Genomic DNA, 26,562 nt, shown 5'->3' with positions numbered 1-26,562 from the left:
CCAGGCTAAGCTAGCTAGGTTCTCCCCTACAGGGAGTGTGAGTGGCAGTCGCTCTGTCTGTCTCAAAGGGGGTTGTTTCTTTTCTCTCTCTCGGTCTCTCTCTCTCTCTCGGTCTCTCTCTCTCGGTCTCTCTCTCTCTCTCTCTCTCTCTCTCTCTCTCTCTCTCTCTCTCTCTCCCCGTCTCTCCCCCTCTCTCCCTCTCTCCCCTCCCCCCCCACCGCAACCCGGTCTTCCTTTCCCCTCTGCTCTTTCCAGTGAGCGTGCAGGGATCAGTCCAGCGGAGGGGTAAGGGCACATTTGAAGCCATGGCACAGGAGGCAGTACCCCCTGACATGAGCAGGAGGGCAGAGTGAGATTGTCCTGAGGCCTGACTAGATAATAATGATCACAATAATGCTCGTATTTGTTAAGCTCTTCCTATTTGCCAAGCACTGTTTTAAGCGCTGGGGTAGATACAAGGTAATTAGGTTGTCCCACAAGGGACTGGCAATCTTGCTCCCCATTTTACAGATGAGGTAACTGAGGCCCAGGTAACTAAGGCTCTGCTGAGGTAATTATGATGGTATTTGTTCTGCCCTTACTATGTGTCAAGCACTGTTCATTCATTCATTCAATTGCATTTATTGAGCTCTTACTGTGTGCAGAGCATTGTACTAAGCGCTTGGGAAGTACAAGTTGACAACATATAGAGACGGTCCCTACCCAGCAGTGGGCTCACAGTCTAGAAGACTTATGCAGTGGGAGTCGGGGAGGGGCAAGCTTCTGGGAGGAGAGGCAAATCCGAAAGACATAAATTGTGATGAAATGTGAAGTTCTACACACTAGTGAGGCTGATCTTCCACTTCACATGCCAGGGTCACACATTTTTTAACACGGAGTCAAAGGAAAACATCCAGAAAATCAAGTCGGACTTGCCTTATTTTTCTTAACAAGGTGTGGAAGGGTCGAAACAGCTGAGACACATCTTCGGGTTTATGGTCCAGGTTCAAAGGCCCCTCTGAGTACACAACAAGCCCACAGATGATGGCTAGTCTGGGGATCGTAAACATTAGCGCTGGCTCGTAGTCATCAACCATGTCTTGGGTCAGGTATCCAAGCTTTAGGGCCCTCTCTACTGTCTCACAAAAAAGCACGATTACCTCTTGCTGCACATAATATTCTTTTGGAGACTTGACGGGTACCATAGCTGAGAAGTAACTTAGTTCAAACTCAGCAAAGAGGACATCGAAGTGCTTCAGGGACTCTTTCATTTTCTCCATGTAAAGGTTCAGGTCCCTGAGGGCTTGGTCCCGAACGATGTTCCTGACTTCCTCCAAGCTCCGGGTCAGGTCCTTGGCGAGGGGCCGCATGGCCATGCTTTCAATTTCACAATTCACGATGCTGGAGCCAGCCGCCAGGCACCCTGCTACAAACCAGAGCTGTCCGGCCAGGTGGTTGTGCCGGATCTCCTCCGGGAACTTGACACAGAAGTCCCTGTTGGCTCACTCCCGGAGGATGCATTCGTCCATGACCATCCAGGCTGTCCAATTCCCCAGCAACTTGGTTTAACTCTTCATCTGCATAGTAGAACTGAGCCAGAAGCTGAGGATCAGAGCTCTTGGGTTTGTAGAGCCACCTTCGGGGCCTGTTCATCATCGCCGCAGCCTCCGGAGCCCCGGGGACCCCGCAGCCCGACCGCCGGGGACCAGCGGCCTGGGGAGGGGTGGCGGACGCCCGGGGGCACCAAGGGCCCGCAGAACGTGATCGGACTGGGGACCCGACGGGACCTGCTGCTGCTGCAATTGCTGGAACAGCTGCTGCTGCAACCGCTGGAGCTAATGCAATTGCTGGAGCTGCTGCTGCTGCAACCGCTGGAGCTACTCCAGCTGCTGCTGCAATTGCTGGGGCTGCTGCTGCTGCAACCGCTGGAGCTACTCCAGCTGCTGCTGCAATTGCTGGGGCTGCTGCTGCTGCAACCGCTGAAGCTTGTGCAATTGCTGGGGCTGCTGCTGCTGCAACCGCTGAAGCTCGTGCAAATGCTGGAGCTGCTGCTGCAACCGCTGGAATTGCTGCCAATTGCTGGAGCTGTTGCAGTTGCTGATGCCGATGCTTCCCGGCGCCCCGCTTTTCGTTGCCCCCCGTTTTTGGCGGCCGCCCCGCTCCGCTCCCTGACAGCCCCCGAACATTATTTACTGTTCTATAAATGTAAATAAATAGAATTATAGATATGTACATATAAACACAAGTGCTGTGGGGCAGGGTAGAGCGAAGGGTGTGAGTCATTGTGGGGTGCAGGGGAGCTGATGAAAAGGGAGGGTTAGTTGGGGAGGGCCTCCTGGAGGAGGTGAGCCTTCAGTAGGGCTTTGAAGGGGGAAGGCTGACTGGCAGATATTGGGCACTTCCCTGTTCCCCATGGGTCTCACAGTCTTAATCTCCATTTTACAGAGGAGGGTACTGAGGCCCAGAGAAGTGAAGTGACTTGCCCAAGGTCACACAGCAGACAATTGGTGGAGCTGAGATTAGAACCCAAGTCCTCCAACCCTCCGGCTGGTTACCTTCACACCGTAAGCCCTTGATAAATGTGTCTGATTGATCAGCTGCTTTTTCCACTAGCCCCTTCCCCCACATACCAATTAAACATCGATCAAAGATACTTATTGAATACTTACCATGTGCAGAGTGCACTGTACTAAGCACTTGGGGGAATAGGGGGCAATAGAATTAGCAAATATGCTCCATGTCCATAAGGAGCTTACAGTCTGGTGTCTAAAAAACCAGTTTTTTGATTTTCCTATTTCCACTTATTAGAACTTCAATATTTTTGGCCTCATAAATGTGATGAATGTGAGGCAGGGAAGAGACATGAGAAGGTTTTCCTGTAGGAACTGGGATTTTGAGGCTCTTCTGCCACTTGGTTTGTTCCTTAGCAGATAGGGCACGGGCCTGGGTGTCGGGAGGACCTGGGTTCTATTCCCGGCTCTGCCGCTAATCTGTCATTGATTTCTATTAATGTCCTTCTCCCCCTCTAAACTGTAAGATTGCTGTGGGCAGAGAATGTGTCTATTATATTGTTCTATTGTTCTCTCCCAAGTGCTTAGTACAGTGTTCTGCATGTCGTAAGCGCTCAGTAAATGTGATTGACTGACTGAGACGGGCATAGGGCAAGTCATTTCACTTCCCTGGGCCTCCAACCTCTCTGTAAATTGGGGATTAAGATTGTGAGATTGTGGGGAACTTGGACTATGTCAAACCATGATTGCCTCCTATGTACCCCAGCGCTTAGAACAGTGCCTGGCACATAGAAAGTGCTTCACAAATACCATGCTTTCATTCAGTCAGTCGTATTTATTAAGTTCTTCCTGTATGCAGAGCACTGTGCCGAGCACTTGGGAGAGTCCAATACAGTGGTGGGCAGGCACGTTCCCTGTCTACCTCCACCTTAGACTGTACCCCCATGTAGGACCCAGACTTGGCTTATCATCATCATCATCATCATCATCATTATGAGCTCCACATGGGACAGGGACAGTGTCCAACTCAATTATCAGATGGCTACGGTATTTGCCCCACAGCCCGAGTAGGAGAGAAAACCGGGATCAATCCTGATATTATAGATGAGGGAACTAAGTTTTGGCTCAGTGAGGTGATGATGATGATGATACTTGTTAAGCACTTACTATGCGTCCAACACTGTTCTAAGGGCCAGGGTAGATCTAAGCTCATCGAGTCGGACAGTTCCCTGTCCCACAGAGGTCTCACAGTCTTAATCCCCATTTAACAGATGAGGGTACTGAGGCCCAGAGAAGTGAAATGACTTGCCTGAGGTCACCCAGCAGATGAATGGAGCCGGGATTAAAAACCAGAACCTCCGATTCCCAGCCCTGCGTTCCTTCCTTGAGGCCAATCAATCAATCAATCATATTTATTGAGCGCTTACTGTGTGCAGAGCGCTGTACTAAGCACTTGGGAAGTACAAGATGGCAACATATAGAGACAGCCCCTACCCAACGGTGGGCTCACAGTCTTAAAGGGGGAGACAGAGAACAAAACCAAACATATTAACAAACTAAAATAGAATAGATATGTACAAGTAAAATAAATAGAGTAATATGTACAGACATATATATAGGTGCTGTGGGGAAGGGAAGGAGGTAAGATGGGGGAATGGAGAGGGGGACGAGGGGGAGAGGAAGGAAGGGGCTCAGTCTGGGAAGGCCTCCTGGAGGAGGTGAGCTCTCAGTAGGGCCTTGAAGGGAGGAAGAGAGCTAGCTTGGTGGATGGGCAGAGGGAGGGCATTCCATGCTGGGAGGATGACGTGGGCCGGGGGTCGACAGCGGGACAGGCGAGAACGAGGCACGGTGAGGAGATTAGCGGCAGAGGAGTGGAGGGTGTGGGGTGGGCTGTAGAAGGAGACAAGGGAGGTGAGGTAGGAGGGGGCGAGGTGATGGAGAGCCTTGAAGCCGAGGGTGAGGAATTTCTGCCAACTGTAAGATATACTGCTGGTGATTCTGTGGGCAGACTTGTCACTCTTTACTTCTCATTCAGAGATTTTGTCATAAGGCTAGATCATGCCAATCAAAATCAACCAAGAATTACCCCAATAAAATCATCCTGAAAGTTCAGTTATAAATAGGCACTAATTTAGGATTTATCTTGAGTTTACAGATGAGGTGATTGAGGCTCAGAGAAGTGAAGAGCCTTACTTAAGGTCACCCAGCAGACCAGGGACAAAGCTGGAATCAGAACTCAGGTACTTCTGACTTCCTGGGCTGTAGCCCCTAGACTTCGCCACTTGTCCTGGTAGAGTATTCCGCTTCCTCCCTCTAGCTTCAGAGTTGTTGACCAGACTGGGAATGGAGCTGAGTTTTTCTTCAGCCTGGCCTCCTCTCCCATTTATCTATTTCTTTGAAATTACATTTCTTCAGTTCTCTCCGAGTAGAAGAGGAAAAAGGGATTGAATCCCCGTTTTACAGATGAGGGATCTAATGCTGTGCTGAGTTGATGATGATGGTTTTTGTTAAACACTTACTACATGTCAAGCACTGTTTTATAAATGTAAATAAATAGAATTCTAGATATGTATGTATAGACACAAGTGCTGTGGGCAGGGCGGCGTAGAGCAAAGGGAGGGAGTCGGGCCAGTGTTGGGTAGCGGTGGGGGCTGATGAAAAGGGGGGCTTAGTCTGGGAAGGCCTCCTGGAGGAAGTGTGCGTTCAGTAGGGCTTTGAAAGGTGGGAAGCGTGATTGTTTGGCCGAAATTGGGTACTTCCCCATCCTGTATGGGTCTCGTAGTCTTCAGTGTTTCTGGCTTCATAAATGTGAGGAATTTGAGGCAGGGTAGAGAAACCAGGACGTTTGCCAGTAGGAAATGGGAATTTGAGGGTTTTCTGCTGCTTAGTTTGTCTTCTAGAGGATAGGGCATGGGCTTGGGAGCCAGGAGCACCTGAGTTCTAATCCCGGCTCATCGGCTTGTCTGTAATGTATTCATTTATATTGATGTCTGTCTCCCGCTCTAGGACTGTATTCTTGTTGCGGGCAGAGAAGGTGTCTATTATGTTGTTCTACTGTACTCTCCCAAGTGCTTAGTACAGTGTTCTGCAAGTAGTGAGCACTCTTTATATGTGACTGTCTGACTGAGGGGACATTAGACAGGTCACTTCACTCCTCTTGGCCTCAGTGACCTCACCTGTAAAATGGGGATTGATTGTTAGCTTCATGGTAGACATTGACTGTGTCAAACTATGATTGCTTTGCTTGTAGCCCAGTGCTTAGATTAATGCCTGGGATGTAGTAAGTCCTTGACAAATACCATTCATTCATTAATTCAGTCAGTCGTATTTATTAAGTTCTTCCTGTGTGCTGAGCACTTGGGAGAGTCCAAATCAGCAGTGGGTAGACACGTTCCCTGACTACCTCCAACTTAGACTATGCCCCATATGGGACCCACACTTGGATTAACTATTATCATCATCATCATCACCATATGATTCTGAGCCCCACATGAGACAGGGACTGTGTGTGACCCGATCATCAGATGGGTGCAGTGTTTGTCCCACAGCCCGTATAGGCAGCAAAATAGGTATCGAATCCCCTTTAACAGATGAGGGAACTATGGCTCTGCTAAGTGAGGTGATGATGATGGAATTTGTTATGCACTTTGTGTCTAGCACCATTCTGAGGGCCGGGATAGATCCAAACTCATCGAGTTGGACACTTTCCTGTCACACAGAGGTCTCACAATTTTAATTCCCATTTTACGGATGAGGATACTGAGGCCCAGAGAAGTGTAGTGACTTGCCCGAGGTCACCCTGCAGATGAGTGGAGCCGGGATTAATGCCAGAACCTCTGACTCCCAGCCTACGTTCCTTTTACGAGGCCAACTATCGGCTATAGTGCCGGTGATGCTATGGGCAGACTTAGTCTTTCCTTATTTACTATATCACCCCAATCGAAATCAACCAAGAATTGCCCCAATAAAATCATCCTGGAGGTTGAGTTATACATAGACATTAATTTAAGATTGATCTCCATTTTACAGATGAAGTTATTGAGGCCCAGAGAAGAGACCAGCAGACCAAGGACAAAGCTGGAATTTGAACTCAGATCCTTCTGACTTCCAAGCCTTGAGATCTACCAGCTAGGCCTTGCCGCTTCTCCTGGTAGAGTATTCCCTTTCTTCCATCCTGCTCCAGATTTGTTTGCCAGATGGGAATGGAGCTCAGTTCCTCTTCAGCCTGGCTTCTTCTCTATTTTTTTTCTGTTTCTTTGAAATGGCATTTCTTCAGCGCTTACTCTTTGTCAAGCATTGTTCTAAGCACTGGAGTAGGTACAAGTTAATCATTAGGACAGTTAGTCAGTTGTATTTATTGAGCATTTACCGTGTGTAGAGCCCTGTACTAAGCCCTTGAGCGGCCTCCCCAGGCTAAGTCCTCATTTCCTCTTTTCCCACTCTCTTCTGTGTCACCATGACTCACTCCCTTTATTCATCCCCTCCTGGCTGCCTTCCTCCTATTTAGGCTTAGCTCCATGTGGGACCCAGACTTCGATTAACTGTCATCATCATCATCATCATTATGCTTATGAGCCCCACATGAGACAGGGATTGTGTCCGACCCAATCATTGGACGAATACAGTGCTTCATTCATTCAATCGTATTTATTGAGTGCTTACTATGTGCAGAGCACTGTACTAATCGCTTGGGAAGTACAAGTTGGCTAAATATAGAGATGGTACCTACCCAACTGCAGGCTCACAGTCTAGAAGGGGGAGACAGACACCAAAACAAAGCATATTAACAAAATAAAATAAATAGAATAAATATGTACAAGTGAAATAGAGTAATAGATACATACAAACATATATATATATATATATAGGTGCTGTGGGAAGGGGAAGGAGGTAAGGTGGGAGGGGTGAGGAGGGGGAGAGGAAGGAGGGTGTTCCATCTGGGAAGGCCTCCTGGAGGTGAGGTGAGCTCTCAGTAGGGCTTTGAAAGGAGGAAGAGAGCTAGTCCCAAAGAATGTTTGTCCCACAGCCCAAGTAGGAGAGAAAGCAGGGATCGAATATCCGTTTTACAGATGAGGGAACTAAGGCTTGGCTCAGTGAGGTGATGATGATGGTATTTGTTAAGCATTTACTTTGCGCTGTTCAGCACTGTTCTAAGGGCCGTGGTAGATAAAAGCTCATCGAGTTGGGCACTTCCTTGTCCCACAGATATTTCACAGTCTTAATCCCCATTTTACAGATGAGGATACTGAGGCCCAGAGAAGTGACATGACTTTCCCGAGGTCACCCAGGAGACGAGGGGAGCCGGGATTAAAAGCCAGAACATCTGGTTCCCAACCCTGCCTTCCTTCCACGAGGCCAACTGTTGGCTCTGTTGCTGGTGATTCTATGGGCAGACTTGTCAGTCTTTACTTATCATTCAGAGGTTTTGTCAAACCCCTAGATCACCCCAATCAAAATCAACCAAGAACTACCCCAATGAAATCACCCTGGAAGCTCAATTATAAATAGGCAATAATTTGGAATTGATGTCCATTTTCTAGATGAGGTGACTGAAGAGAAGTGAAAAGGCTTATCCAAGGTCACCCAGCAGGCCAGGGGCACAGCTGGAATTAGAACTCAGATCCTTCTGACTTCCAGGCCTTGGGCTGTAGCCCCTAGGCCTCCCCACTTCTGCTGGTATAGTATTCCCCTTCCTCCCTCTAGGCCCAGGTTTGTTGGCCAGACTGGGAATGGAGCTCAGTTCCTCTTGAGCCTGGCTTCCTCTCTCTTTTTTTCTATTTCTTTGAAATAAGAATAATAACAATAATAATGATAATGATGGCATTTATTAAGCGGTTACTATGTGCAAAGCACTGTTCTAAGTGCTGGGCAGGTTACAAGATGATGAGGTTGTCCCACGGGGAGCTCACAGTCTTAATCCCCATTTTATAGATGAGGTAAATGAGGCACAGAGAAGTTAAGTGACTTGCGCAAAGTCAAACAGCTGACAATTGGCGGAGCCGGGATTTGTACCCATGAACTCTGACTCCAAAGGCCATGCTCTTTTCCACTGAGCCACGCTGCTTCTCTGGCATTTCTATATCACTTATTCTTTGTCAAACACTGTTCTAAGCACTGGAGTAGGTACAAGTTAATCCGTTAGGACAGTTAGTCAGTTGTATTTATTGAGCGCTTACTGTGTGCAGAGCACTGTACTAAGCCCTTGGGAGGCCTTCCCTGATTAAGCCCTCCCTTCCTCTTCTCCCACTCCCTTCTGTGTCACCCTGACTTGCTCCCTTTATTCATCCCCTCCTCCGAGTCCCACAGCACTTATGTCCATATCTGTCATTTATTTATTTCAATTATTGTCTGACTCCCCCTCTAGATCGTAAGCTCATTGTGGGCAGGGAATGTATCCATTTATTGTTCTATTGTACTCTCCCAAGCGCTTGACCCAGTGCTCTGCAAAAAGTGACTACTCCATAAATGCGACTGACTGATTGACTTTTAATCCTGGGGCGCTCCCTCTCTTTTAAATGACGTTCCTTAGGTTCTTATTCTGTTTCGATCACTGCCCTAAGCACTGGAGTAGGTACAAGCTAATGAGCTTGGGCACAGTCCCTGTCCTACATGGGGCTTACAGTCTTCATCCCCATTTTCCAGAAGAGGTAACTGAGGCCCAGAGAGGTGAAGTGACTTGCCCAAAGTCATACAGCAGACAAGTGCTGGAGCCGAGCTTAAGACCCACGTCCTTTGACTCCCTGGCTGGTGCTCTGCATACAGTAAGCCCTCAGTAAATATGACTGATTGATCAGTTGCTCTTTCCACTAGGATACACCGCTTCCCCCACATACTGGTTAAACATCCATCGAAGGTATTTATTGAACACTTACTATGTGTAGAGTGCACAATACTAATCACTTGGAGGAGTACAATACAATAGAATTATCAAACACATTCCCTGCCCATAAGGCGCTTACAGTCTGGAGTCTAAACAAACCAGTTTTTGATTTTCCAATTTCCACTTATTAGAACTTCAATATTTTTGGCCTCATCAATGTGACAAATGTGAGGCAAGGAAGAGTAATTAGAAGGTTTGCCAGTAGGAAATGGCATTTTGAGGCTTTTTTTGAGGCTTGGTTTGTTCCCTAGAGGCTAGGGCATGGGCCTGGGAGTCAGGAGGACCCGGGTTGTACTCCCGGCTCTGCCGCTCGCCTGTAATGTATTAATTTCTATTAATGTCTGTCTCCCCCTCTAAACTGTAAGTTTATTGTGGGCAGAGATTGTGTCTATTATATTGTTCTATTGTAGTCTCCCAAGTGCTTAGTGCAGTGTTCAGCAAGTAGTAAGCGCTCAGGAAATGTGATTGACTGAGGGGGAAATTAAGCAAGTCACTTCACTTCTCTGGGCCTCAGTGGCCTTGTCTGAAAAATGGGAATTAAGATTGTGAGCCCCATGGCGGACATTGACTGTGTCGAACCACGATTGCTTTTCTTATCACCTAGTGCTTAGAATAGTGCCTGGGACGGTGTAAGTGATTAACAAATACCAGTCATTCCTTCATTCAGTCAGTGGCATTTATGAAGTACTGCCTGTGTGCAGAGCACTGTTCCGAGCACTTGGGAGAGTACAATACAACGGGGGGCGGACACGTTCCCTGCCTACCTCCAACTTAGTCTACTCGCCATGTAGGACCCAGACTTGGCTTAACTATCATCATCACCATCATCATTATGATTCTGAGCCTCACACGAGACAGGGACTGTGTCCGACCCAATTATCAGATGGCGAAAGTGCTTGTCCCACTGCCCGAGTAGGAAAGAAAACAGGGATCGAATCCCCTTTTACAGATGAGGGAACTAAGGCTCTGCTAAGTGAGGTGGTGATGATGGTATTTGTTATGCACTTACTATGTGTCCAGTATTATTCTAAGGGCTGGGGTAGATAAAACCTCATCGAGTTGGACGCTTCCCTGTCCCACAGAGGTCTCACAGTCTTAATCCCCCTTGTACAGATGAGGGTACTGAGGTCCAGATAAATGAAGTGACTTGCCCGAGCCAGCAGACAAGTGGAGCCAGGATTAAAAGCCAGGACCTCCAATGCCTAGCCCGTTCCTTCTAGGAGGCCAACTGTCGGCGCTGTTGCAGGTGCTTCTCTGGGCAGACTTGTCAGTCTTTACTTATCATTCCGAGGTTGTATCATACCCCTAGATCACCCCAATCGAAATCAACCTAGAATTACCACAATAAAATCTTCCTGGAGGTTCAATTATAAATAGGCGTTTATTTGTTTGATCTAGAGTTTACTGATGAGGTGATTGAGGCCCAGAGAAGTGAAGAGACTTAGCTAAGGTCACCCAGCAGACCAGGGACAAAGCTGGAATTCGAACTCAGGTCCTTCTGACTTCCAGGCCTTGGGCTGTAGGCCCTAGCCTTTGCCGCTTCTCCTGGTAGGGTATTCCCCTTTCTCCTTCTATCCCCGGGGCTGTTGGCCAGACTGGGAATGGAGCTCAGTTCCTCTTCAGCCTGGCTTCCTCTCTCTTTTCTATTTCTTTTAAATGGCATTTATTCAGCGTTTACTCTTTGTCCAGCACTGTTTTAAGCACTGGAGTAGATACAAACTAATCATGTAGGAGAGTCAGTCAGTCACTTCTATTTATTGAACATACTAAGCGCTTGGAAAGTACAGAGAGGGAGACATTCCCTGCCCACAGTGGGCTGACAGTCTAAAAGCAGGGAGACAGACATCAAAGCAAGCAAACTGGCATCAGTAGCATCAATATAAAGGAATAGAATCAGTGATATGTATAAAGAACAGAACACATAAAACAAGTAAGGGTAGATCATTCAGTCATATTTATTAAGTTTTTCCAGTGTGCAGAGCACTGTTCCGAGCACTTGGGAGAGTTCAATAAAGCGCTGGGCAGACATTCATTCATTCGTCCATTCAATCATATTTATTGAGCGCTTACTGTGTGCAGAGCACTGTACTAAGCGCTTGGGAAGTACAAGTTGGTAACATATGTGTTCAACACCGTTCTCAGCACTGGGGTAGATCCAAGTGAATTATAGTTCAGACACAGTCCCTGTCCCTGGTGGGCTTCACAGTTTAAGTAGGAGAACCGAGGCCCAGAGACATGGAGCCACTTGCCCAAGGCCACACAGCGGGCATTTGGTGGAGCGAGGACTGGAACTCAGGTCCTTTGACTCCCAGTCCCGGGCTCTTTCCACAAGAGCACGCTGCTTCTCGGAAGTCTGCCTTTATCTTGGGGCATTTCTCCAGTGGCATTCCCCTCTCCAGTCCCTGGGAGCATGGGCACTGCTTCCGCTCCGTGGAACCCTGCAGTCAGAGTAAAGGAGCGGAGGGAGGCGGGGCATGGAAAATAAAAATGGTGGATGGGAAGGCGTTCGGTCCTGACCCATACCACATTGACTGGGTCCGCTGAGAATCGGATCAGGTGAGGGGTCAGATCAGACAAATGGCCATTCTACTTGCCACCTTGTCTGTGGGCCTGTGATGCGCCCGAGGCCACAGAGCAGGTCTGCCGTGGGGTTCTCCGGCCTCCCCTCCCAGAATGCCTTGGGGTTGGGACGTGCCACACAAGGCCCCTCAGAACTTACTATAGGACAGGTTTCCAGTTTTAGGGTGCAGAGGAAGGACTGAGGTGCCACATGTCTGCTGTGTGACCTTGGGTAAGTCGCTTCATTTCTCTGGGCCTCAGTTACCTCATCTGCAAAATGGGGATTAAGACTGTGAGCTCCATGTGGGACAGCCTCTGTGTCCAGCCTCATTACTTGATATCTACCCTGGAGCTTAGAACAGTGCAAGTAAGCACATGGTAAGCGTTTAACAAGTACCACAGTTATTATTATTATTAGCAGTCTAATCAGTCATGTTCAGCCTTTATTCATTCACCCATTCACTCAATCATATTTACTGAGCACTTAGTGTGTGCAGAGTACTGTACTAAGTGCTTGGGAAGTACGTGCCCAAACCCATCTCAGGCTCATCACATCATCTTCCACGTTCCTTCAAATGAAAAGCACCCAAGAGGCACCTAAGATCTGAGCTGTGACAGCTCACTGGTTATGGTCAAAGTGGTTAGAGATTTAACTCTGAATAAACGAGGCCAATTTTGGATGAAAGTGTCTTCTAGCAGGGTAAAGGGACCCTGGCAATGCAAAGAAAGCGAAGCCGTAAACCTGCCTACCTCCTACTTAGACTGCATCCCACGTGGGACACAGACTTTGCTTAATTATCATCATCAGCGTTATTATGGTTGTGCATCCCACACGGGACAGGGACTGTGTCCAAACTGATCATCAGATGGATAAAAGTGCTTGTCCCACAGCCCGAGTAGGAGAGAAAACAGGGTTCGAATGCCCATTTTCCAGATGAGAGAACTAAGGCTCTGCTAAGTGAGGTGATGATGATGGTATTTGTTAAGCACTTCTTATGTGTCAGGCACTATTCCATCAATGTAAATAAATAGAATTCTAGATATGTACATATATACACAATTGCTGTGGGGCAGGGCTGGGTAGAGCGAAAGGAGTGTGTCTGGGCAATGTGGGGTAACGGGGGGGGCTGATGAAAAGGGGGGCTCAGTCTGGGAATGCCTCCTGGAGGAGGTGAGCCTTCAGTAGGGCCTGAGGGGGAAAGGGTGATTTGTTTGGACATTGGAAGCTTCCCTGTCTCTCATGGGTCTCACTGTCTTCATCTCCATTTTACAGAGGAGGGTACTGAGGCCCAGAGAAGTGAAGTGACTTGCCCAAGGTCACACAGCAGAAAGTTGGCAGAGCTGAGGTTAGAACCCAAGTCCTCTGACTCCCCGGCTGGTGACCTACACAAAGTAATCCCTCGATAAATTTTACTGATTGACCAGCTGCTTTTTCCAATCGCCCCTTCCCCCACATAGCAATTAAACATCAATCAAAGCTATTTATTGAATGCTTAATATGTGCAGCATGCACAGGACTAAGCAGTTGGGGGAGTAGGATGCCATAGAATTAGCCAATATGTTCCTTGTTTATAAGGAGCTTACAATGTGGTGTCTACAAACCCAGCTTTTTGATTTTTCGCTTATTAGAACTTCAATATTTTTGGCCTCATAAATGTAACGATTGTGAGGCAGGGAAGAGACATGAGAAGGTTTAATGGTAGGAACTGGGATTTTGAGGCTCTTCTGCCACTCGGTTTGTTCCTTAGCAGATAGGGCACGGGCCTGGTTGTCGGGAGGACCTGGCTTCTATTCCCAGGTCTGCCGCTCATCTGTCATGTATTGATTTCTATTAATAACCATCTCCCCCTCTAGACTGTAAGTTGGTTGTGGGCAGAGAATGTGTCTATTGCTCTATTGTACTTTCCTAAGTGCTTAGTACAGTGCACGTCATAAGTGCTCAGTAAATGTGATTGACTGAGGAGGACAAAGGGCAAATCACTTTATTTCTCTGGGCCTCAGTGACCTTATCTGTAAAATGGGGATTAAGATTGTTAGCCCTCTGGGGAACTTGGACTGTGTCAAACCATGATTATCTCATGTGTAAACAGTTTTCGGAACAGTGCCTGGCCCGTAGTAACCAATACCATTCATTCAATCGTATTTATTTATTCATTCATTCAATCATATTTAATAAGTTCTTCCTCAGTGCAGAACACCATACCGAGCACTTAGGAGAGTTCAGTACAATGGTGGGCAGACACACTCCCTGCCTACCACCTCCAACTTAGACTGCACCCCATGTGGGACCCAGACTTGTCTTAACCATTATCATCATCATCATCACCATCATCATTATGATTCTGAACCTCACATGAGAGAGAGACAGTTTCCAGTCAGATCTTCAGGTGGGTACAGTGCTTATCCCACAGCCAGAGTAGAAGAGAAAGCAGGGATCGAATCCCTGTGATTGCTGGTGATTCTGTGGGCAGACTTTTCAGTTTTTACTTATCTTTGAGAGGTTTTATCATACCCCTAGATCACCCTGGAGGTTCAGTTATAAATAGGCATTAATTTAGGATTGATCTTCATTTTACAGATGAAGTGACTGAGGCCCAGGGAAGTGAAGAGACTTATCCAAGGTCACCCAGCAGACCGGGGACAAAACTGGAATTTGAATTTACATTCTTCTGACTTCCAGGCCTTGGGGTCTACCAGCTAGGCCTTGCTGCTTCTCCTGGTAGAGTATTCCCCTTCTTAGTTCTAGCTGCAGATTTGTTGGCCAGACTGGGGGTGGAGCTCAGTTCCTCTTCAGTCTGGCTTCCTCTTTCTTTTTTGTGTTTCTTTGAAATGGCATTTCTTTAGCGCTTACTCTTTGTCCAGCACTTTTCTAAGCACTGAAGGAGGTACAAGTTAATCAGCTCGGATAGTCAGTCGTATTTATTGAGCACTGAATGTGTGCAGAACACTGTACTAAGCCCTTGGGAGGCCTTCCCCGACTAAGCCCTCATTTCCTCTTCTCCCACTCCCTTCTACATCACCCTGACTCGCTCCCTTTATTCATCCCCCTCCTCCCGGCCCCACGGCACTTATGTCCGTATCTGTTATTTATTTATTTCTGTTATAGTCTGTCTCCCGCTCTAGACCATAAGCTCTTTGTGGGCAGGGAATGTGGCCTTTTATTGTTCTAGTGTACTCACCCAAGCGCTTGGACCAGTGCTCTGCACACAGTAAGCACTCCATTAATACGACTGATTGGATTTTCAGCCTGGTTCCCTCCCTCTTTTTCTTTTAAATGATGTTCGTTAGGTGCTTACTCTGTTTCAAGCACTGTTCTAAGCACCGGAGTAGGTACAAGCTAATGAGGTTGGGCACAGTTCCTGTCCTACATGCAGCTTACAGTCTTCATCCCCATTTGCCAGAAGAGGCTCAGAGAGGTGAAGTGACTTGCCCAAACACGTCACAGCAGACAAGTGGCGGAGCACAGCTTAGACCCCAAGTCCTCTGACTCCTCAGATGGTGATCTGCACACAGTAAGCCCTCAGTAAACCTGACTGATTGATGGGCTGCTCTTTCCACTAGGGCACACCCCTTTCCCCAAATACCGGTTAAACATCCGTCAAAGGTGTTTATTGAATGGTTACTCCATGCAGAGTGCACTGTACTAAGCCCCTGGTGGAGTACAATACAATAAAATTCGCAACCATGTTCCCTGCCCATAAGGAGCTTACAGTCTGGAATCTAAACAAACCAGCTTTTTTGATTTTCCTATTTCCACTTATTAGAACGTGAATATTTTTGGCCTCATAAAAGTGACAAATATGAGGCAAGGAAGAGAAATGAGAAGGTTTTCCAGGAAGAAATGGAATTTTGAGGGTTTTTAGCTGCTCAGTTTGTTCCCTAGAGGATAGGGCATGGGCCTGGGATTCAGGAGGACCCAGGTTGAACTCCTGGCTCTGCCGCTCATCTGTAATGTATTCATTTATATTAATGTCCGTCTCCCCCTCTAGATTGTAAGTTCATTGTGGGCAGAGATTGTGTCTATTATATTGTTCTATTGTTCTCTCTCAAGTGCTTAGTACAGTGTTCCGCACGTAGTAAGCGCTCAAGAAATGTGATTGACTGAGGGGGACATTAGGCAAGTCACTTCACTTCTCTGGGTCTCAGGGACCTCATCTGTAAAATGGGAATTAAGATTGTGAGCCCCATGGCGGTCACTGACTGTATCAAACCATGATTGCTTTGCTTGTCGCCCAGTGCCTGTGACGGAGTAAGTGATTAACAAATATCATTCATTCATTCAGTCAGTTGTATTTGTTAAGTTCTTCCTGTGTGCAGAGCACTGCGCTGAGCACTTGGGAAGAGTCCAATACAATGGTGGGCAGACACGTTCCCTGCCAACTCCAACTTCGACTTTGCCCCATGTGGGACCGAGACTTCGCTTAACTGTCATCATCATCACTATGAATTATGAGCTCCACATGGGACAGGGACTGTGTCTGACCCGATCATCAGATGGGTTCAGTTTATGTCCCACTGCTTAAGTAGGAGTCAAAACAGGTATCGAATCCCCTTTTACAGATGAGGGAATTGTGGCTCTGATGAGTGAGGTGATTATGATGGTATTTGTTAAGCGCTTAAAATATGTCCAGCACCATTCTAAGGGTCAGGGTAGATAAAAGCTCATCGCGTTGGACACCTCCCTGTCCTACAGAGGCCTCACAGTCTTTATCCCCATTTTACAGACGAGGGTACTGAGGCCCAGAAAAGTTTAGTGACTTGCCCGAGGTCACCCAGCAGACGAGTGGAGATGGAATGAAAAGCCAGGACCCCTTACTCCCAGCCCTATGTTCCTTTTATGAGGCCAACTGTTGAGTATATAATAATAAAAATAATGGCATTTCTTAAGCGCTAACTATGTGCAAAGCACTGTTCTAAGCTCAGGGGTAGATAGATACAAGGTAATCAGGTTGTCCCTCATGGGGCTCACACTTTTAATCCCCTTTTTACAAATGAGGTAACTGAGGCTCAGAGAAGTTAAGTGACTTGGCCAAAGTCACATAGCTGACAAGTGGCGGAGCAGGAATTAGAAACCATGATCTCTGATTCCCAAGCCCGTGCTGGTGCTTCTTTGGGCAGACTTTTTGGTCTTTGCTTATCATTCAGATGTTTTGTCAAACCCCTAGATCACCCCCATTGAAATCAACCAAGAATTACCCCAGTAAAATCATCCTGAAGGTTCAATTATAAATAGGCATTAATTTAGGATTAATCTCCGTTTTCTAGATGAGGTGATTGAGGCCCAGATAAGTGAAGAGACTTATCTAAGGTCACCCAGCAGACCAGGGAGTGCCTAGGGGAGATCCAGGCTAGAGAAGCTCCAGGGAAGCATTGGAGGGGTTTAGGGAGAAATTCACCTCAGGGGAACTGAGAAAACCAGGCCTCCCCCAGCCAGTTCTCTCCTATGCCTTCTGCCTCTCTTCTCTCAGGTTTCCCTGGACTGTTTCTTTCCCCGTACCTTTCCCACTCCCCCTGCTCTAGCTGCTCTCACCACAACTCCCAGCATAACCACTACTGTACTCCTCTTTCCCCTTTGTCTGATTGGACATTTAGACTATTATGCAAAGACTATACAAGTTGTCTGCATTGTTACTTTGGCAAGCAGGATCTAAAGTCTTTAATGAACTACAAGACCTAGTGCCTCTTCTTTGGCAGCTAGAGGTTCCTGGCATTTGTAGCTGAAGAATGTTTTTCGTCTTACCATTCTGGAAGGTAATTTCTGGAGTTGTGCCTTGCAGAGAGCTTGATGATTTGGAAGTAGAGCTGCTGGTCACAGTAGATTTCAGTGACTTGGTTGACTTAAAGGATGGTAATGATAACTGGGGTTTAAGAGTCCTATTTGGTTTTTCTTGTTTATAACCCATAGTCAATCCAGATTTACCACTCCAATCGGAAAGCAGAGAGAATACCGACTGGGAATAAAATATTGGGCTAAATATAGGCCAAAACACTTTCAGTTAATTGGCTCCAGAAGCTCCCTTTTCTACATTACTGCTAGAAGTACTCTATTCTGCGACACAGTATTGAAGTATTCAGCAGAGGGCACTAGATAGCTGCTATAGATATTGGGGATAATCTTAATACAAGGCAACAACGTTCAGCTAGACTGTGAGCCCGTTGTTGGGTAGGGACTGTCTCTATATGTTGTGTATTTGTGCTTCCCAAGTGCTTAGTACAGTGTTCTGCACACAGTAAGCGCTCAATACATACGATTGAGTGAATGAATGAATGAATTTTGTACTCTAGAGATGAATTCACTGCTCTGCCTACTCTGGGGGCTCAGGAAACACTACAGATGGATGGGTATACTTCCATCTCTGCCAGAAGGTGTATTTTCACCCTGCATTCTGGCTAGAGGGCATTTAGGAAATTAACAAAGGTCCATCTGACAGAAAGAGCGTTTTGAGTGGCAGCACCCTACCCGGTCAGAAAAGACAGATATTGTTGAGCTACGTGGGGTGTTTTCCCTTATCAGTGATTCACTTGTATTTATAGAACACCTACTCTGTGCAGAGCACTGCACTAAGACCTTGGGAGAGTACAGTAGACTAGGTAGACCTGATATTTGCCCTAAAGGAGTTTACAGTCTACTGTGGGAAGAAGACCTAGGAGAGTATAATAGAGTTAGTAGATATGATCCCTTCCCTTATCGTCTTGTGCTTACAGTCTTCAGTGCAATCAGATCAGACACTGTCCATTTCCCAGATGGGGCTCACAGTTCAAGGGGAAGAGAAAACAGGAATTTAGCCCCCATTTTACAGGTGAGGAAACTGAGGCAAAGGGTAGTGAAGTGAGTTTCAGAAAGTTACTCAGTAGGGAAGTGGCAGAGCTGGGATTAAAACCCATTTCTCCTGACTCCCAGCCCCATACTGTTTCCACTCGACCACACTGTTTCTCTACTTAATTGATCTTAATGTATAAATGGGACCTCACCCTCTCTAGGTTGTTCGCTCACTGTGGGCAGGGAACATGTTTCCTAACTGTTATACTGTACTCTCCCAACCTCTCAGTGCAGGGTTCTACATCCAGTGAGCTCTCAGTAACTACGATGGATTGATTGGAAGCAACCTTATTGGAGGACTCAGAGCTCTGAAGGATCATGTCCTGTAACTCTCTCATAACTCTATTCTGCCCCATCCAGCACTCTGCACTCAAACACTTAGTAAGCCGCACCGGTGAGTGACGAAGGAATATCTGGGAGAACCATATTGGCCCTCTACATCGTCACACACACCGTCCCGACGTCCCAACCTCGGAAAGTTGTCTTCAGAAAGGTGTCGTCTCGTGTGAGGGTATGGTGGGGGTTTTTTTGCTTTTTTTTTCAACTGGTATTTGTTAGGCACTAACTTTATGACAGGCATTCTAAGCACTGGGGAAGATACGAGCTAAACAAGTTGGACACGGTCCATGACCAACATGGGACTCCCAAGTCTTAATCCCCCATTTTACAGACAAGGTAATGAGCAGAGAGAAGTTTTTTTGTTGTTTTTTTCCAAGAAGCGGCATGGTCATGTGGAAAGAGCCCGGGCCTAGGAGTCAAAGGACCTGAGTTCCTATCCCAGCTCTGCCAAATGCCCGCTGTGTGACCTTGGGCAAGTGGCTCCACTTCTCTGGACCTCGGTTCTCCTACTTAGACTGTCAGCCCCACACAGAGCAGGGACTGTGTCTGACCTAATTCACTTGTCAACCCCAGCACTTTAAACGGTGTTGAACACATAGTGAGCGCTGAACAAATAGCATAAGAAAGTTTTCTGTGAGACATGTGACACACTGGGCACCAGCACTTAATGCAGTGCTTGGCATATAGTAAGTGCTTCAAAAATACCATTATTATTATTGGTTGGTACAAGATCTGCAAAGGACATGAGCGGTCACCCCGGTGTCCAGCCTTAAAGCTGGCTCGCCGTTCTTTCCCTTCTTCTCCACCCCTTCCCTGCATTTTCTGTCCACTCTCCCCAGGCTCCTGGGTTAAGAGCCCCCCACCCCACCTCAAGCCTTGGCCTCCTCTACCTACTTCTTACACCAACAGTCCTTCCCTGGAAGCCAAATGGGCCAGAATCAGGGAGGAGAGAAGCAGTGTGGGCTAGTGGAAAGCGCCCGGGCCTGGGAGGCCGAAGACCTGGGCTCCAAGCTCGACTCTGCCACCCATCTGCTGTGCGACCCTGGGCAAGTAACTTCACTTCCCTGGGCCTCAGTAACTTCATCTGTAAAATGGAAGATCGAGAGTGCCAGCCCTACATGGAACAGGGACTGTGTCCAACCCGATTATCTTGTATCCACCGTGGGGCCCAGCACAGTGGCTGGCACATAGAAAGTGCTTACTAAATAGCATTAAAAAGGAAACAAAAAGGGAAAAAGAGATACAGAGCAGAGGGGACAGTGGGGCCTGGGAACTGGGGAGGCCTCAGTGCAGAGCTTGAGATCATTCATTGTTTCAATGATTGGTGCATTTGTTCTTATTTATTCAGTACCCTCCTGGATGCTAAGCAGTGTACTAAACCCTGGGAAAGTACCGGATGAGCAATAGACCCGATTCTCAAGGAGAATGTGAATGGGTTGCAGGTGTCTATAATTGCATCTGCTTTTTCAAATCATTTTAATGATGGGCAGCTGCAAATCCCCTTCTCCTTAATAGCCTTCTGCCTCTTCCTTCCTAGATTTAACACCCCTGCAACCCAGAAACATAGGCTATCCATTAGATGCCCTTCAATGGGGCAAGTGGCACTGTGCCTTTAAAGTCCCAGAGGCTTCTGGGTGCTTTTGTGCACCATTTTGTGCCCCATGGATTTTGTTTCCTGTAGGCGGTTTGGTGAGCTGGGCCTGTGATTTTCCCTTGGTTATCTTATCTTTTGTTTATTCATTCCATTGTATTTTGTGTGTGTTTATGGTGGGCTGAGCATCCTAGGGATTGGGTGATAGTGCTTATTGAATTGGTGGTGCTAATAGGTTGATTTTGATGGCTCAAAAATCACTTGGGTTGATGCTTTGGGGCAATTTAAGGCCGGGCTAATTGATGTTGACTATATGGGCGAGGGGGTGGTTTACAGGGGGCTTTGGTTTTTTGTGGAAGATTCAGAAATGATTTGGGTGTTTATGCTTGCCATACCTGGTGACTTGGGGACAACAAAATACCTCTGGAATAGAGGAAGTTGAGGGGTTGTGATGCTATGAATTCTTTATGCTCCGTGTCTAGAGATGTTTGTGTGGGGGGACAAAGGGATGGGGCGGAAACGCTGGGGTGAATATTTACTGTCTCTGTGTGTGTCTGTCATTGTATCATCTTCCGTGTGCTCATGCCAGCCCCTAGTTAGCTAGGATTTTCCACTAAACTGTAAGGTCACCAAGGCCACTGTCCTTCCCCACATGGGACCCTGCGCCTGGAATGAGGTGGAAAGTGCTGAGCTTCCTGCAAGACTCGTGAGCCCCCTTATCATTCCAAGGAGGTGCACATCCAGCCCCAATCCACTGGTAACCTTCCCCCTGCCCTCCACCATCCTCCCTTGATTCAGAGCTGTGGGTCTGTCCCGGAAGCGTCTGTAACGTAACATCAGATTGTGAGCCCCTCCAGGGTAGGAACTGAGACCCGCAGACCGGACAGGGGTGGAGTGGTGGTATCATGGTGTGCCCCTCGAGGGCTCTTAAACAGGAAGCCCCTCTGAGGGCAGGATGGCTCTGACCCCATCTGGGTGATTGAGGACTCATTTGGGGCTTCCCAGTTTCTCCACCCCAGGGTAGAACTTTCCCCTTCAGCCCTGTGGGACTCCATTACGACGCCTCAAAAGCCCAGCACTGAGTTGGGGTTCACTTGCCTCACACGTGTGGTGGAGACTGGAAGCTCGTTTTGGGCAGAGGGATGTGTCTGTTAAATTGTACTCTCCTATGTACTTTAGACAGTGCTGTGTGCTCAAACAGAACGGACTGACCCGTAGCATCACAGACACAAGTGCCGTTGTAGCAGCAGAAGCTGAGTCATCCACAGCATTCATTGAGTACTTGGTAGATGCGGAGCACTGTACTGAGTGCCTGGGAAACTGAGTTACAGAGTGTAAATCTCGTCTTGAGTTGGAACGTAGTCTGCTGAATGTTTCCAGATGACTCCTCCCCCAACGTGTCATGGTTCCTCCTTAAATGAGTGTAATGTATATCTGTTATCTGCCTTGTGATACTGTGCTTGGCCCATGGAAAGTGCTGGATAAATACAAGTGACTGAAATGGTTGTCCTTAGCAATCGAGGTCTCTCCCCCAATCCTCCTCATCGTACTGTGCTCCGTCAAATAGCGTTCAGTAAACACTATTGATGTCTTAATGCAATACTGCCATCCTTCACTGTACGTACTCATTTACTCTGTTCTTAATCTCGAACTGCCAATTCGAGCTTACGTTAGGTTCAGCGAGCGTCACTTCGTGTACCAACCTCGTATATGCCATTCGGCCTGTGTACCTCAGCTTTAATGTCCATCACAGACTGGATGCTTCTTAAGAGCAGGGGCCATGTAGTATTGAACTCTTGGAAAAAACTGTGTTTTTCCAAAGTCAATGCTTCCCCTTCTAGGCTTGTTTTGGGTAAGGTGGGTGTCTGTTAAATTTTTCTAATGTATGCTCCCAAGGGCTTAGTACAGTGCTCTGTACACAGTAGGAGCTCAAATGCTATCAACTGATGGACTGAGTGACATAGATTGTGAGCTCCCAGGGGGCAGGGACTGTGTCTCTTACAGCCAGTGGGCCAAAAGAGGGGGCTTAATGGGGTGTGATCTCGCTCAAGTCCAGCCAAACTTGAAGCAGGGAAGAGGGGCAAGGGTGAAAGATCAGACGGTGCTGGATAAGGCTCATCTCCTTCACGATGCCTTCCCTGACTAAGCCCTCATTTCCTTTCTTCAACTCTCTTCTGCATTGCCTTGACTTACTCCCTTTATTTGATCCCTCTTCCAAGCCCCACAGCACTTCTGTACATATCCGTGGTTTTATTTCTTTATATTAATGCCCATTTCCCTTCTAGTCAGTAATTTCAGGGCCTTGGCTGCATGAGGAGAAAAGGCAGAAGTCCAGCTTCTTTCTGCCTCCCTGGAGAAGCTTTCCAGACCAGCCCGCTCAGAGGTGAGACCCTGGGGAAGTGGGTGTGAGTGGGTATATCGGGGAGGAGGTTTGCGGGGGTAAGACTCTGTCCAGGGAAACCCAGATGGTTCACCCCAAGGCCAGACCCCCAGTCTAAGCTAGCCAGGGTATCCCCTGCAGGGAGTGTGAGTGGCGGCCACTCTGTCTCAAAGGGGGTCTCCTCCGTGTCTCCCTCTCTGTTTCTCTCTCTGCCTTCTCTCTTGGTCTCCCTCTCTTTTCTGCTCTCTCCAGTGAGCGTTCAGGGATCAGTCCAGCTGAGGGGTGAGGGCACAGATGGAGCTGGACACAGGAGGCAGTACCCCTCACATGAGCAGGGGGGCAGAGGGAGATTGCCCTGAGGCCTGACTCGGTGATGATAATGATAATGCTGGTTTTTAAGCGCTTCCTATGTGCCAAGCACTGTTCTAAGCACTGGGGTAGATACAAAGTAATTAGGTTGTCCCACAAGGGGCTGACACTCTTGATCCCCATTTTACAGATGAGGTAACTGAGGCACAGAGAAGTTAAGTGACTTTCCCAAAGTCACACAGCTGACAAGTGATGTATCCTTAGGACCAAGAAAGGCACCTGAGCCCCCGATGTGTCATGGGAGACCTGGCTCCCTCATCGTTCCCTGCCTCCCCAGGGACATCAGGGTGTGGACAGGATGGTGAGTATCAGGTTGTAGGCCTGGTGCTCTTGGGACTCTGTTTCGGGCAAGTGGGAGAAATCGATGGTGTTTACTGAGCACTTGGATCTGGAGCACTGTACTGAGTGCTTGAGAGTGTATAGTGAAGGGATCCTTATCCCCTGTTACAATCCACTTCATCCTTATCATCAACAACTCAGCTCAGTGACCGAGTCCCACCTGGCCCCAGAGTGACCCCTGGCCAGTCTCCTATCCAACGTACAACTTCTCGCTCCCAGGCTGGAGGCCTGGGCTCCCGGTTGGAGACCCATCCACGCTTTCTCCCCTCCAACCGCCTAAACTGTGATGGGCCAGCACTCTCCCCTGGGGCGGGCTGGGGCACACCTCATCATCTAATCAACGGTCACATCTGTCCCCAGGAGGCCGTGGCGCTGATCCGAACCTGACTGTTGGCCCCCCTGGACGGCGGAGGACTAACCGGCCCCTCTTGGGATACTCTGAGAACTGCACCGGCGCCCCCATGAGGGTATCGGTTGGCACCAGGCTGCCGCCCCCTGCATGCTGCTTCCCGCCCCCATCCCAGGATTGTATCCGAGGCCTTCATTGTCCTTCAGACAATGCCATTTCTTTCAGGTAGGGGTTAAGGGTCAAACACTGCATCATGGGTGCCACATGAATCTCTGGCAATTCCTGGAGGTGATGGATGTGTGTGTATCTCTGGTGTGAGAATGAGTGTCGGGACCAGAGCAGGGTGAGGGGGCTGCCCCTCTTCGGACGGGGAGATGGGTTCTGGAAACAGGGGTCTAGGGTTCGGACAGGTGCTCTGAGGATGGACCCCAAGACCGGGTGTGAAGTCGCCTGGGGCCCTTAATTCTTTAGACAGAGCAGCTTCCTCCGGGTCCAGTCCATCTGGAGTCATCTGCCCCGTCTCTGGCTTCAAGAGTACAAACTCGCCTGCTCGCCCGAAGAGGTGAGCGGGGTACAGGGACAGGAGTAGTCGGGGTATGTGTGTGTGTGTTTATCTGTGTGTACATGTGCGCGACTGCTCTGTGTCATCCATCTCTCCGCAATGAGCCGAATGAGGGATGGGGAGAATCAGTAGCAAATCCTAGAGTGGGAAGGTGCCAAGTGGTTTCCACCGGCACACTACCCACATAAATGGCACAGTCTGGCCCCCTCCTTCTCTCCTCCTGTCTCTGTCCCCTTGGCAGCTTGGCCTCTGTAAGGCCACATGCATCTATATGGAATAAAATGTCTGCGTTGTGCATCCCACCTGAGTCTCCTTGAGCCAGTGGTAGCTGACCTGCTCCACAGAAGTGTTCTCATTTGGGGGGAGCAACTGTGTGCTCTAAGCAGAGGCAGCCCACCAGCTTCTAACTTGGAATTTGGCAGGCTAGAACTCACACTCCTCCCTCCCTCCCTCCCCCAAGATCACATTCCTTCGGTCTCACCCGGGCCGGCTAAGGGTGCGGGAGTCTTGAGAGGTCAAACGGAGGGAGTGATGATACCTCTTGTTCTCCGGCCCACTCTGCCTCTCCAGTCTGAGGGTCTCTAGAGGAAGGGACTGGAATAGTGTGGCTCCCATTGGCTGGAGAGCCTCTGATATCTCCCTGACCCTATCGGCTGGGCTGGGGAAGCCTGGGAGGCAGGACCCTCTAGGCCCAAGAGCCAGGGAGGGGGCAGCACAGGGTGAGGGTGGGCAGTGGCTCAGACTGGAGATTGTCCCAGTTTCCACTACCCAGTCTGTGAGTCAATCAGTCATGTTTAAGCAACTAAAGTTCATTCACTCATTTGTATTTATTGAGCACTTATGGTGCATAGACCACTGTACTAAATGCTTGGGAGAATATACTACAACAATAAACAGTCACGATCCCCACCCACAATGAGCTTATAGTTTAGAGGAGGGGAGACAGACATCAGTAAAAATAAATAAAATGATAGGGATGTACACAGGTGCTGTAGGGCCAGATGGGGGGGACGAGCAAGGGGAGCAAGTCGGGGCCATGTGGAAGGGAGTGGGAGATGAGGAAAAGTGGGGCTTAGTCTGGGAAGGCTGGGCCAGAGGCGGGACATGAGCTAAGGGATAGATGGCAGCCAGATGGATGAAATGGAGGAACAGTGAGAAGGTTAGCATCGGAGGAGTGAAGTGTAGGGGCTGGGTTGTAGAAGGGGAGAAGCGAGGTGAGATGAGGTAGGGTCGGACAAGGTGGTGGAGCGCATTAAAGCCGACGGAGAGGAATTTTAGTTTCTGGCAGAGGTGGATGGGCAACCCCTGGAGTTTTCTGAAGAGCTGGGTGACGTTCTGAATGTTTCTGTAGAGAAATGATCCATGCTGCAGAAGGAAGTGTGGACTGGAGGTGGGGGGAGACCAGAGGCTGGGAGGTCAGCAAGGAGGCTGATGCAGCAATCCAGGTAGGATCCGATGAGCAAAGGAATTAACTTGATATTCACTTGAACAGAGAGGGGAAAGGGTGGCTTTTAGCGATGTTGCGAAGGAGAGACCGACAGGATTTAGCGAGGGATTGACTATCCGGGTCAGATGACAGAGAGCAGTCAAGGATGAGGTGAAGGTGCCGGGCTTGCGAGTCAGGAAGGATGGTAGTGCCGTCTCCGGTGATAGGAAGGCCAGGGTTTGGGTGGGAAGATAGGGAGCTCCGTTTTGGACATGCCAGGTTTGAAGTGACAGAAGGACATCCAAGTCGAGATGTCTCGAAAGGTGGGAGGAGATGCGAGATTGGAGGGAGGGGGAGCGATTAGGGCCGGAGATAGAGATTTGGGTATTGTGGGCATAGAGGTGCTAGTTGAAGGCATGGGAGTGAATGAGTACTCCAGGGGAGCGTGTGTAGATGGGG

The 26,562-nt window shown here is 48.4% G+C and overlaps 1 protein-coding gene and 1 long non-coding RNA gene across 2 annotated transcripts; one reads left to right on the top strand and one right to left on the bottom strand.

The window, feature by feature from the left end:
- Window positions 1-269: 269 nt before the first annotated feature.
- On the bottom strand, window positions 270-1,635 carry LOC119934718 (lateral signaling target protein 2 homolog). Its single transcript, XM_038754268.1, is given in 3 exon segments — window positions 270-327; window positions 916-1,509; window positions 1,511-1,635. Coding segments are annotated over 3 exon segments (777 nt in total).
- Window positions 1,636-14,535: 12,900 nt separating this feature from the next.
- On the top strand, window positions 14,536-23,582 carry LOC119935198. Its single transcript, XR_005453108.1, has 3 exons — window positions 14,536-14,647; window positions 22,964-23,061; window positions 23,558-23,582. It is a non-coding gene; the product is annotated as an uncharacterized LOC119935198 (long non-coding RNA).
- Window positions 23,583-26,562: the final 2,980 nt, after the last annotated feature.

This window comes from Tachyglossus aculeatus, chromosome 11 (genome assembly GCF_015852505.1).
Source record: "Tachyglossus aculeatus isolate mTacAcu1 chromosome 11, mTacAcu1.pri, whole genome shotgun sequence".
Lineage (NCBI taxonomy): Eukaryota > Metazoa > Chordata > Mammalia > Monotremata > Tachyglossidae > Tachyglossus > Tachyglossus aculeatus.
This window is presented reverse-complemented; position numbering and strand designations above follow the sequence as displayed.